The sequence below is a fragment of the Coregonus lavaretus genome, assembly GCF_964263955.1.
Source record: "Coregonus lavaretus genome assembly, chromosome: 26".
NCBI classification, from domain to species: Eukaryota; Metazoa; Chordata; class Actinopteri; order Salmoniformes; family Salmonidae; genus Coregonus; species Coregonus lavaretus.
The window spans coordinates 11,438,781-11,451,632 of NC_140013.1; the positions used below are offsets into that span (position 1 = coordinate 11,438,781).

General features: G+C 42.2%; 1 protein-coding gene across 2 annotated transcripts; it reads left to right on the forward strand.

Annotated features, from left to right (window-relative positions):
* Positions 1–575: 575 nt before the first annotated feature.
* LOC311102200 (14-3-3 protein epsilon-like) lies at positions 576–6,672 on the forward strand. 2 transcript variants are annotated; one of them, XM_084143452.1, is made up of 6 exons: positions 576–956; positions 2,451–2,650; positions 2,918–3,024; positions 3,384–3,590; positions 3,724–3,860; positions 5,626–6,672. In XM_084143452.1, the coding sequence occupies exons 1-6, from the start codon at positions 893–895 to the stop codon at positions 5,679–5,681; spliced, it is 771 nt and encodes a 256-aa protein (XP_083999578.1). In that variant the 5' UTR covers positions 576–892; the 3' UTR covers positions 5,682–6,672. The 2 variants fall into 2 exon arrangements, with proteins under 2 accessions (XP_083999578.1, XP_083999579.1); XM_084143453.1 differs by having other exon boundaries at positions 745–956; positions 5,629–6,672.
* Positions 6,673–12,852: the final 6,180 nt, after the last annotated feature.

Below are 12,852 nucleotides of genomic sequence, written 5' to 3' on the forward strand. Positions count from 1 at the left end.
TCTCTCCTTATTTTCATGATTTTGTTTTGTCAGTCATGCCTATAAATATTTTAAAGTATTGTATTTTTGTAACCCTGTGTAAGTCATGACCTTTCATAAGGGGGCTTGGTTGGCATCCGCAAATGGAAATTGTATTATAACACTATATTCTTTAAAGACAATTGAAATTACCTTTTATTTTCTGTAGCATGTAATGTGTTAAGATATACATAGTAAATAAAGGCAAAGGGTTGGCTAATGAAAATACTGTACCCAATCAATCTTGTGGATTGTTATAAATTTATGAGATCAAACACACTGCCTTTTTTCATTCATAATTTGTCTCACTTGTCATACATAACAACATAGACCTACAAAAAGCCAGTTGGCCTACTTGGGTGTTTATTTGTATTTAAATATCCAGACAGCTGATTATTATTATTGCAGGCCTGTCTACCAAAACGTGGTCCCAGATTTGTTAAAGATGTCACAGCCAGCCTGTTTCACGTGTTCTTGTTAAGACGAAAGATCGAGAAAGCCTTATCAAGCTTTAAAAAAAAAAAAGTTTATGTGATAATGCTTATCATGATAATGGTACAGTGGGTGAACATGTAAATGGATGGCATCCCTAGTCACTGGTTGCCATGCCGTGAAAAAAATGGGAGGGGGTTTTCTGAGGAAGGGGTGATCGTCAGTGGGGGGTGATGCATGTGTGGTGGGAAAGGTTCCCGGATTTAGATTTTCGCCATTTTTTTTTTTAACTCCACAGTACAACCGGTGGGGTGGAAACGCCACTGATCTATCCGTTGATTTTCCAAGAACCACCGACAGATTGACCTAGTAGCAGCTACTGTCGAGCCTTTAAAAAAATCAATTTGTCAGTTAAACTAGACTATTCGCCACTCGAAACAAAATGGGCGATCGGGAGGATTTAGTATATCAGGCAAAACTCGCCGAGCAGGCTGAGAGATATGACGGTAAGAGACACAATTGTATTATTCGATGGAGGGACATGTTCGCCGCTGTTTTTTTCATCAGCTAGCTAACGTTAGCTAGCTAGTGGCTACCAACATAGCTAACACTTGAACTCACTCATCCTCCTCCCTCTTGCAGGGGGCCTCGAACGAGGACGGTGAAGTCAGTGCGCTAACATTAGCTAACGCATTAGCTTAACTAGCTAGCTGTGTAACTAACATTAATTAGCCAATACGATAGCCACTTAACTGTCCAGATTTGTTTAAAGATATGGATAATTTAAAGAGGATACAAAATGGCGGATTATTGATGGTGCGAGAGCTAACGTTAGGTAGCAAGCAAGTGGGGGTGGTAGTTAACGTGTTAGCCAACTAACGTTAGCTGTGCTAGCTATGTGGGGATTACTTTAACCAAACAATGTCAGCCAATGTAAACATATGTTACAGCACTAGCTATAATCTAACTATGTAAATCTGTTGGCCTGCCAAATACCCTACTCTTGTTTACTAAACTTCTCGTGGTCCGACGACGTTAGCCATAGCCCGATATCTGGGTGTGACGTATCGAAGACTGACCTGAAACAAAACCTACCCCAATGATAGTTAATTTTGACATAGCTAACTAAGTTAGTAAACTAACTAACGTGCCTGTCAATTGGCAAAGTAGAAGCTGTTTTTAGATGTCTGATTACAGGGTATGATCATGTCTGTCTGACTATGGAACCCTGGCCACATGCAACTTTGATAAGACCCGAAATAAAATCACTTTAGCTGCTTTATTGTGGTCCTCTGTAGCTCAATTGGTAGAGCATGGCGCTTGTAACGCCAGGGTAGTGGGTTCGATCCCCGGGACCACCCATATGTAAAAATGTATGGACACATGACTGTAAGTCGCTTTGGATAAAAGCGTCAGCTAAATGGCATATTATTATTATTATTATTTATTTCACCCTCAAATCAAATGCGATTCTTCACAGACATGCCGCTCTCATTCTTGACACTGATTTAACTATCGGTTTCTGAAAGGTATGATTATGTACCTTGTCACTGGGTTATAGATGTAGTCGTGTAGTATTAATGCCTCGGCATAACTGAATTAAGCCTAAATGTTGCAGCAGATACTACCTTCCAAGATTGTATTATCAAAAACCTGTAGTCATGAGGCACATCAGAGTAGGCATACTGATCTAGGATCGGGTCTCACCTGTCCTTATCATATTCATTATGATCGATTAGGCAAATTTGATCATAGATCAGCATGCCTACTCTGAGACTCGTTGTGAATACAGGCCCAGGTTTAGGGACAGAGACAATTGTAAATAGGACTTTCTATGATTGGGATTATATTGTTATGTTGAGAAATTAAAATCTGTAACTTCAGCATAAGAAAAAGGAAAGAAAGATCTCTGTGAAGTCATCAAACTTTGTCCCATAGTTTTATTTAGTATCTGATCTTTCAGCCCCAATTACTTATGACTTCCTCTCTGCTCCCCACAGAAATGGTGGAGTCCATGAAGAGAGTGGCCGGGTTGGATGTGGAACTAACAGTCGAGGAGCGAAACCTACTATCAGTGGCCTACAAAAATGTAATTGGGGCGAGGAGAGCATCATGGAGGATAATAAGCAGTATTGAACAAAGGGAAGAAAACAAGGGTGGAGAAGACAAATTGAAAATGATCCGGGAATACAGGCAAACGGTGAGTAAGCCCAGAAGTATGAGTCATTCTGAGTGCATTCATATAGAACTGGTGCGAGAGAGATCTGACATGATGGGAGAGGCATTTGAGCTGCAGCACTCTTAAAGCGATATGGTAGCGTTTCTACTGGAGAAAGTTGTGAATGGTATCAAATAATTTAGGCTAATTCACCTGAATGATACCATTTGTGTATTGTTGAGTGTTGCTTGTTGTGCCTACCATTGTGCCAGTGGCTGGTCATTCATTGAGTTATGTTTTCTCCTGCAGGTTGAGAACGAGCTGAAGTCAATCTGTAATGACATCCTGGATGTACTGGACAAGCACCTTATTCCAGCTGCCAACACGGGAGAGTCCAAGGTCTTCTACTACAAAATGTACGAGCCTCTGCTCTTGTTGTTGACGTGTTGTTTGGGAATAGATTCTTGATGGTTATTACTGTTTTTTAATGACTGGATTAGAACAGTATTCCACAACTCTAATGGCTCTAGAATAACACATAGAGCAGGGATTGTGATTCCTCCTGATAAATCAGGAATTCCTGCTTTTCTGACATTTATCCTCCATTTGTTGATAATTTAAACTGACCTATCCCCTAGATTTTTAGGTTGTCCTGATCACGTCCCTGAGTTAGGAACATAGTTGTTTTTCACATGGACCCATGTTTGCAGTGAGCCTTTGTGTCTTTTACACCACGATGACCCACTGATGCTTCTCCCTCTTGCTCTTCCCTCAGGAAAGGCGATTACCACAGGTATCTGGCCGAGTTTGCCACTGGGAACGACAGGAAGGAGGCTGCAGAGAACAGTTTGGTCGCCTACAAAGCTGCTAGCGACATCGCCATGATCGAACTGCCACCTACACACCCCATTCGCCTAGGCCTCGCTCTTAACTTCTCTGTATTTTACTATGAAATCCTCAATTCACCCGACCGCGCGTGCAGGCAAGTACCTCGCACGGCTCTCCCTTGATAGACTTCTAACTTAAAGGTCTAATTTTGAACCATATGTGCTCAAACGATTCAATAAGGTGACTTTCTCTTATAGTGTTACATAAGACCAATGTTTGTACTATAGGTTGGCGAAGGCTGCATTCGATGATGCCATCGCAGAGCTGGACACGTTGAGTGAAGAAAGTTACAAGGACTCCACACTTATCATGCAGTTGTTACGTGACAACCTGACACTATGGACTTCAGACATGCAGGGAGATGGTAAGCACCAGTGAGAGCTCCCCCACTTTGACTTTTAGAATGCATGGAGGAAGTTGGTAATAATATTAAGGGGGAAATTGCTTTTTGATAGCATGCTCAATTCCTCAATTTCTTCCAGTCTGAGGTATACTTACAATATTACAGCAGTTTGCCTCTGCCAATTGTTTAGTTAGCACATTTTGTTTGTAAACGGATGTTATCCTACCAGAAAGGTGTAGTACTGGATCTCCTTGAGGTGTGTGCTGTTGCTTATTCGGCTCTTTTCAGAGCTGCTGATGTGGATTATTACGCTAACTCTAACGTCTCCCTTCTCCATCCGTCTCTAACCTAACCTTGTGTCTTTCACCTTGCAGTTCCTTCCGCATTGCTTAGTGGTCCTCTCTCCCCTCTCTCTGTCCTCTAAAGCTGTAGCTTCTTCAACCTTCATCTTATTGTCTGACTCATCTCTCTCACCTCTCCTCTCTCTCCTTCCGTTTATGTAGAGTCCTAAAGGAACAAAACAGCTGTTAATTTCCCATAATCTGTACTTTGTAAGTGTTTTCTGCCCTTGGTTTGACTCCTTTGTGTTCCGTCTCCCTTCACTACTAACTCACTGCAATGCCACTCACCCATTGGTTTGTGTTATGGGGAAAGTTGTATGTTCACACACTGTGTCTTATGAATCGTCTTTCTACATATTGACTTTATTTTTGTCGCTGGTGTATCAGTAATGCATTTAGTTAGAAGTGACTGTCTTTTTAATGTTATGATTTCCATGTGTCTTGGACAGCTGACAGATTATTGGGTTTTTGATAATGGTGTGTGAGTATCATCTTTCAGCTGGAACCATTTTAGGCCAGGTAAAGGGCAGCTCTTTAGGTACAAGGTGACTATCTTTCTCTGTGGGGCTGCAAGTGTCTCACCAAGTTAGAACACGTGTTTGTGTGTAGAGTCTGATGCTCTGTAGTCGCCTGCCTGACCTGTTGACCTGTACCGGATCTCCGTAGCTATCCTAAGAGCTGTGTATTGTGGAGACTGGATGACTAACAGCATGGCACCAGTTGTTGAGAGGCTATATGGGATATCCTGTCTGTCTTTGACTGGGAGACATTATCTACATCCAGTCCCATAATCGCTCTGCTCTGTCATTCTGTCTGCCTGGCGTCCTGTAGCATGACACAAATAGACAGTTGTCTCACTAGCAACGGAAGGCCAGGACAATATAGTGGCTTATGTTGGAATATAATACTTGGGTATAGGTGAGTCTTGAGCAGATCTGTCAAGAGGGATTTAAAGATTGTATGTTACTGTATTAGCTAGATGGCTTATACATCATGGAATGAGTAGGCTAAGGAGAAATTCACAAATCAAAAAATGCTTCTCAATTATAAACGGAAGTAATCTATTAGGTTGTCGTCAAGTAGGGCCTATATAGGACGTTTCATTCTAAAGCATTTTAATTACTTTGAGAGTACTTTTTATTTGATTGAAGCACTACAGTAGTTATTTTGATCTACTCTACGAGGTTGTAGTTAGTGATTGAAGTTTCACTGCATGTGCTAAGATGTTTGTGACACACTGAATGAAACCACTGCTGGACTCACTTCGGCCCGTCCACCTGCAATTTTGGAGGTTAAAACTGTCAATGGAGTAATGCAATACTTCCACAGCATCTCAATATGTTTGATGTTTGGACACTGAGTCAGATCACCTAGACTTAGGGTTGTCTCTCGTGTACATAACCTGAAAGCCCAGCCCTCACCGTCCGTTTTCTCTTGTTTTCAAGCAGGTGAAGAACAGAACAAAGAGGCGCTGCAAGATGTGGAGGACGAGCCCCAGTAAGACATCACAGCCAACTTGAGACCCCCGCCTCCACACACTCTCCCCTCCCCCAAAGAGAAAACCCCCTGAATCCCAACAGTAGCCACCATGCCCAAGTGACAGCAGCTCTCAGCAGCTCTCTGACCCCCAGGGTCTTAGAGATAATCACTTCTCTTTATATCTTTATTTTTATTTTTTGCCCTTTAATTCAAGTCAAATATAAATACCACTTAATTGAAACGACAAATGCAATTTTGGAAAGGCAAAGAGTCCCTGGATAAATTTATTTTACTTGGTACAAGCATTTCTGATTTTTATTTTCATTGTCTTGTTTTCATTTTGATTTGTTTTAGCTCTTTCCTCAATATTTTATCAGTTGCTGGATGTATTTTGAGAATTTTTTTTCTTAATGTTATTACAGAAATTAACTTTTATTACTGATATGTCTATTAGTTGTGGGAGCTGTAATATTTCTGTGTTAGTGAAAGAGATGCAAGTCATTAAACCTTTTAAGGGCAAAGTGCTCTTGTTAACTTAGTTTTTCAGAGGAAGTTGGTAAAATTCCTGATATCCATGTGGAGCAAAATGCTTAACTTTTACACCATAGTGATTCTATTGTAATGTTTTGGATTGTACTTTGTGCTGAAATACTGTATTGCGCATACTTGCTGATTTCAGATGGTGGCTGGTAGCGGTTTTAAAAAATCTAAGGGAGCATTGTCACGTTTAGTAAAAGACAGCTCTCGATGGGCTTCTGTTGATGACAGGGTTCTAAATAGATGATTTCAAGCCTGCATGAGTTAATGAATAGTTATTTTTCTGCCTCTTTCCCCTCCTTTATATTGCTCTTAATGTTTTTCTTTCCTTTTCTTTTTGCTTCATTATGTGTAACTTAAAGCTAATTTGTACTACTGGATATCTGACTGGAGCCACAGAGCGTCTCCTATTGTTCTTACTGAAGCACAGCATGGAATTAACATTAAACAATCTAAATTAAACATACCAAAAAGTCTGTTGGTGTTGATTTCATCAAACAATTAATTAATGCTTCTTGATTTTGACTTAGCTTTTACTGAATGTTTATGATAGGAGTAAAGCCATGGATTTGGGTGTTTAAACGTGGTTAGAAATTACTCACGAAATGGATACTTGCCTATTGGATGTATGCCCATTTATTTTCGGTGAGCCATGTTAAGTCACTGTCATTTGAGAAGCGCTGGAGGAACGTTGGAGATGGCCGAGGGAATTTCTAACACCACCACAGAGCTCATGGTTGGTTGGCCCTACACTACAGTTCTAATCAGAGCTTTTTGTTGAAGATTAAGTTAAAACAGTTGTAATGATGGATTGCATTTATTTGCTAGCACTTGTCATATAAACTGCTTTACTTGTATACCAGTTAAGCATGTATGGCAGGGTAATATGTAGGTCTACATTACAAGAATGTTGGCTTTGACACGTTTATTGAAATGAAAAGGGACAAATAATCCTACAAATGTTTATATGAATTGTCACCGTGACACTCAGATGACAGGTGACTGTAAGACCCTAACTAGGTTACAGGGGCCCTAGTCTCAACAGCCACAGTGTCTATAAAGAAAGCCCTATCAAGTCTGGTACATGAGACCGCTGGGCCTAGTACTTCCCTTTGATGCGCTGGTCTAGGTTTGTTTGAACACGTGTAAGTCTTGAAATCATTAACAGCAGTTTAGTCGTTGGAGGTGAAATGTTGTAGTAGCAGAGCTTTCCCATCAGTGAGCTGAAGTCGGCCTCTTCTAAACGGTCCTTTTCAACATTTTCCTCCATGTCTTCTTTCCTAACAAAATTACAGATGTATTTCCAGTGTTAATATTTATTTTAAACACTTAATTTTAAGTGTTGATATTTCAAGTGTTGATTTAACACTTAATAGTGATAGCTTTCAAGAATATAAGGATTTATATTTGCTGGTCTTTTCTTGATTGTTTCTTTATTCTCTGTGAAAGTGAACAAGTTCATGTCATTCATATGAATGCACCTGGTGTGTTTATTTTGTCATTTGACAGTTGGTTATCATGTGCCAATCACAAGACTTACACTAACGCGGAGTGAAATAATCTTTCAGACCGGGCACATGTCGTGCAGAATGACACAGTCAAAGTGTGATTTTGCATCTGCGTCAATCAATACCACCAGCCGCTGGAGCTGCCCAGCAGTGACATCAGCCATGTATAGGTCACATATGCCACATTCCATTTCCTGCAATACAGAGACACGGCCCATTGTACATGGTCTGTAAATTGTGATTTGATATAGATTTGTCCACAGCTGCTGTTTTGCACATTGTATTTTGTAACAGGATTATACATTTTAAATGGATTTAGATTCTCACATTTCATCCATGAACTAGCCAGTCTGTTGTTTCTGCTGGGTCGGCGCCTGCTGGTGAGGGATCCTCTCAGGCCATCCACTGTGGTGGGGAAACCACATTATATATATATTTTATTTGGATTTACCTTGAGAGAAAGCAGTCCATCCCTGTCCTTATCAAACTTCTCAAAGACTCTCCTGTAGAGGTTGCTTCTTCGCTTACACACTCGACAGAACCTGTGGAGATATCCCTGTGGAGATAGCCCTGTGGAGATAGCCCTGTGGAGAGAGGCCCGTGGAGTTAGCCCTGTGGAGAGAGACCTGCGGAGATAGCCCTGTGGAGATAGTCCTGCGGAGATAGCCCTGTTTTTGTATTTTTATTAATTTTTTTATTTCACCTTTATTTAACCAGGTAAGCCAGTTGAGAACAAGTTCTCATTTACAACTGCGACCTGGCCAAGATAAAGCAAAGCAGTGCGATAAAAACAACAACAACACAGAGTTACACATGGGATAAACAAAACGTACAGTCAATAACACAATAGAAAAATCTATATACAGTGTGTGCAAATGTAGTTAGTTATGGAGGTAAGGCAATACATGGGCCTGTGGAGAGAGGCCTGTGGAGATAGCCCTGTGGAGAGAGGCCTGCAGAGATAGCTCTGTGGAGATAGGCCTGTGGAGATAGGCCTGTGGAGATAGCCCTGTGGAGAGAGGCCTGCGGAGATAGCTCTGTGGAGATAGCCCTGTGGAGAGAGGCCTGGCTGGGACACAGAGAAAGACACAAGAGAATTACCTCCAAAATCTTGTCACTTCCACCAAGTGAATGAATGACAGCTCTCACATTCTGAAATGATCTGAGGCAAATCCATCCAACCCACTCTCCAGCAGTCTGAAGTCCATTGGCAGGTCAAAGCGACAAATCTTCTTGGATGGACACACCCTCGCCTCCATTTGGTTGGTGTTTACCTCTCTGTTATTGGATTAATATGATTGTCAGGATTGTTAAAAACAGTGTTAAAGACAGTGCCAACTCTTCAGTTAGTGTTTAATGTATAAAAGGCAGTCTTACAGCATTCTCCAGCTCATACAACTGTGTGTTTATGCTGTCCAGACTCTCCTATTCCCTCCTCACTGGTTACAGGGTGACGCAAGAGCAGCTCCTTTAGCACCCCCTGGAGGACAAGATGTGTACATACAGATGCTGCTTCCACTGAAACTCAGGTAAAACTACATTAGATATTTGAGATTAGATATCAAAGCTGATCTGTTGACTGTATGTATATTGCATTGTGAGAAATAGAAAACAGGCATGACATTTGTGAAAAGCTGACATTTGTGGAAATATTTTGTAATTATCATGATCCCAAGCTGGGAATATGTCTGACCTCACCTGGGGGTCAAATTTCAATGGACTGACAGGCAGGAGTTCTGTTGGAATACTTTCCTTCTCCTCACACTCTGTTGTTTTCCTCTTCCTCATTTTCCTCTTCACTTTCCCACTCCCCTCTCCACCTGAGATCTGTCCATCTGACCTAGGACAGCTGTAGATGATAGTTGACATGTAAAATAGGAGACTGATTTGATCATTAAACATGTTGAACACGGAGTGTACAAAACATTATGAACACCTGCTCTTTCCATGACATAGACTGACCAGGTGAATCCAGGTGAAAGCTATGATCCCTTATTGATGTCACTTGTTAAATCCACTTAAATCAGTGTAGATTAAGGGGAGGGGGGGAGACAGGTTAAATAAGGATTTTTAAGCCTTGAAACAATTGATACATGGATTATGTATGTGTACCATTCAGAGGGTGAATGGGCAAGACATAATATTTAAGTGCCTTTGAATGGGGTATGGTAGTAGGTGCCAGGCGCATCAAGAATGGTCCACCACCCAAAGGACATCCAGCCAACTTGACACAACTGTGGGAGGCATTGGAGTCAACATGGGCCAGCATCCCTGTGGAATGCTTTTGACACCTTGTAGAGTCCATGCCCGACAAATTGAGGCTGATCTGAAGGCAAAAGAGAGTGCAACTCAATATTAAGAAGGTGTTCATAATGTTTTGTACACTCAGTCTATGTATCTGATGTGTATAGCCAATACATGAGTGATTCCTCTAATTTCCTATGGAGCAAACAGAAAACACATTTCAATGGAGCCTGATTAAAAGAGGCACTTCACTCACCTTTTTGCACTTGTTCCCTTCAATCTGCCTTTCACGATGCAGAGGAACACTCAAAGACTAGGCTCTTCAGTGCTGGCAACACTTATGCATTGGGCCAAAAAGTAATTATTTGTTCTACCTGGTATACTGCAGCCCTAAAACATGCCTTTTCAAAAAGTGTTTTTAATTTTTTTATTTGACAATTCTTGATTCCTCATCATTCATACTTCAGTCCTTCTCATTAGAAACAATGTTTTTTCTTCTGTGTGTAATGTGTTGCTTACCTAGTGTGTATGGAGACTATTCACCTAGCTACTACCTCTGTTTGGGTTAGGCCTATAGTTGCTTAGTTGCTTGTAGTCTTCTTGAGCTATACATTGGTGGGTTCTGGTCTCAACTGGTGCTTTTATTCTCCTAACTTCAGTGGAGGCTTTAGATTTGTGTGTACAATAGATTTAACATGACACCATAATTAATTTCACATTCATTATAAGACTCATCCTGTGAATAAAGCTGTTTTGATCTGAAACCACAAGAGGGCAGCAATTGCTAGAGCTAGATAAAAAGATTAGCTCTAATCTGCATGAGTTTCAAATCAAATCAAATCAAATCAAATTTTATTGGTCACATGCTCCGAATACAACAGGTGCAGACATTACAGTGAAATGCTTACTTACAGCCCTTAACCAACAGTGCATTTATTTTAAACAAAAAAAAGTAAGAATAAAACAACAACAAAAAAAGTGTTGAAAAAAAAAGAGCAGAAGTAAAATAAAGTGACAGTAGGGAGGCTATATATACAGGGGGGTACCGTTGCAGAGTCAATGTGCGGGGGCACCGGCTAGTTGAGGTAGTTGAGGTAATATGTACATGTGGGTAGAGTTAAAGTGACTATGCATAAATACTTAACAGAGTAGCAGCAGCGTAAAAAGGATGGGGTGGGGGTCAGTGCAAATAGTCCGGGTAGCCATGATTAGCTGTTCAGGAGTCTTATGGCTTGGGGGTAGAAGCTGTTGAGAAGTCTTTTGGACCTAGACTTGGCACTCCGGTACCGCTTGCCGTGCGGTAGCAGAGAGAACAGTCTATGACTAGGGTGGCTGGAGTCTTTGACAATTTTGAGGGCCTTCCTCTGACACCGCCTGGTATAGAGGTCCTGGATGGCAGGAAGCTTTGCCCCAGTGATGTACTGGGCCGTACGCACTACCCTCTGTAGTGCCTTGCGGTCAGAGGCCAAGCAGTTGCCATACCAGGCGGTGATGCAACCAGTCAGGATGCTCTCGATGGTGCAGCTGTAAATTTTTTGAGGATCTGAGGACCCATGCCAAATCGTTTTAGTCTCCTGAGGGGGAATAGGCTTTGTCGTGCCCTCTTCACGACTGTCTTGGTGTGTTTGGACCATGATAGTTCGTTGGTGATGTGGACACCAAGGAACTTGAAGCTCTCAACCTGTTCCACTACAGCCCCGTCGATGAGAATGGGGGCGTGCTCAGTCCTCTTTTTTTTCCTGTAGTCCACAATCATCTCCTTTGTCTTGGTCACGTTGAGGGAGAGGTTGTTGTCCTGGCACCACACGGCCAGATCTCTGACCTCCTCCCTATAGGCTGTCTCATCGTTGTCGGTGATCAGGCCTACCACTGTTGTGTCGTCGGCAAACTTAATGATGGTGTTGGAGTCGTGCCTGGCCATGCAGTCATGGGTGAACAGAGAGTACAGGAGGGGACTGAGCACGCACCCCTGAGGGGCCCCCGTGTTGAGGATCAGTGTGGCAGATGTGTTGTTACCTACCCTTACCACCTGGGGGCGGCCCGTCAGGAAGTCCAGGATCCAGTTGCAGAGGGAGGTGTTTAGTCCCAGGATCCTTAGCTTAGTGATGAGCTTAGAGGGCACTATGGTGTTGAATGCTGAGCTGTAGTCAATGAATAGCATTCTCACGTAGGTGTTCCTCTTGTCCAGGTGGGAAAGGGCAGTGTGGAGTGCGATAGAGATTGCATCATCTGTGGATCTGTTGGGGCGGTATGCAAATTGGAGTGGGTCTAGGGTTTCTGGGATTATGCTGTTGATGTGAGCCATGACCAGTCTTTCAAAGCACTTCATGGCTACAGACGTCAGTGCTACGGGTCGGTAGTCATTTAGGCAGGTTATCTTAGAGTTCTTGGGCACGGGGACTATGGTGGTCTGCTTGAAACATGTTGGTATTACAGACTCAGTCAGGGACATGTTGAAAATGTCAGTGAAGACACTTGCCAGTTGGTCAGCACATGCTCGGAGTACACGTCCTGGTAATCCGTCTGGCCCTGCGGCCTTGTGAATGTTGACCTGCTTAAAAGTCTTACTCACATCGGCTACGGAGAGCGTGATCACATAGTCATCCGGAACAGCTGGTGCTCTCATGCATGCTTCAGTGTTGCTTGCCTCGAAGCGAGCATAGAAGTGGTTTAGCTCGTCTGGTAGGCTTGTGTCACTGGGCAGCTCGCGGCTGTGCTGGCCCCATTCAAAGTTTTATGGCAAATATAACTTTCTGCAGGGGAAATGTAAGAAAGATAAAAATAGAGTACCAAAATACAGTGTAATCTAATTACAATTCAAAATGTATTCGTATTTTGGACAAGTACGTTCAGAACATTTCTAGGGAAATAAGAGTGAAGTCTGTGCTGTAGTGTGAGGACAGT

Coding starts and splice junctions, on each gene's coding strand:
- LOC311102200 (XM_084143452.1), top strand. CDS start 893: ATGGGCGATCGGGAGGATTTAGTATATCAGGCAAAACTCGCCGAGCAG. Junction 2,651..2,917: donor TCCGGGAATACAGGCAAACG/GTGAGTAAGCCC, acceptor TTTCTCCTGCAG/GTTGAGAACGAGCTGAAGTC. Junction 3,025..3,383: donor AAGGTCTTCTACTACAAAAT/GTACGAGCCTCT, acceptor CTCTTCCCTCAG/GAAAGGCGATTACCACAGGT.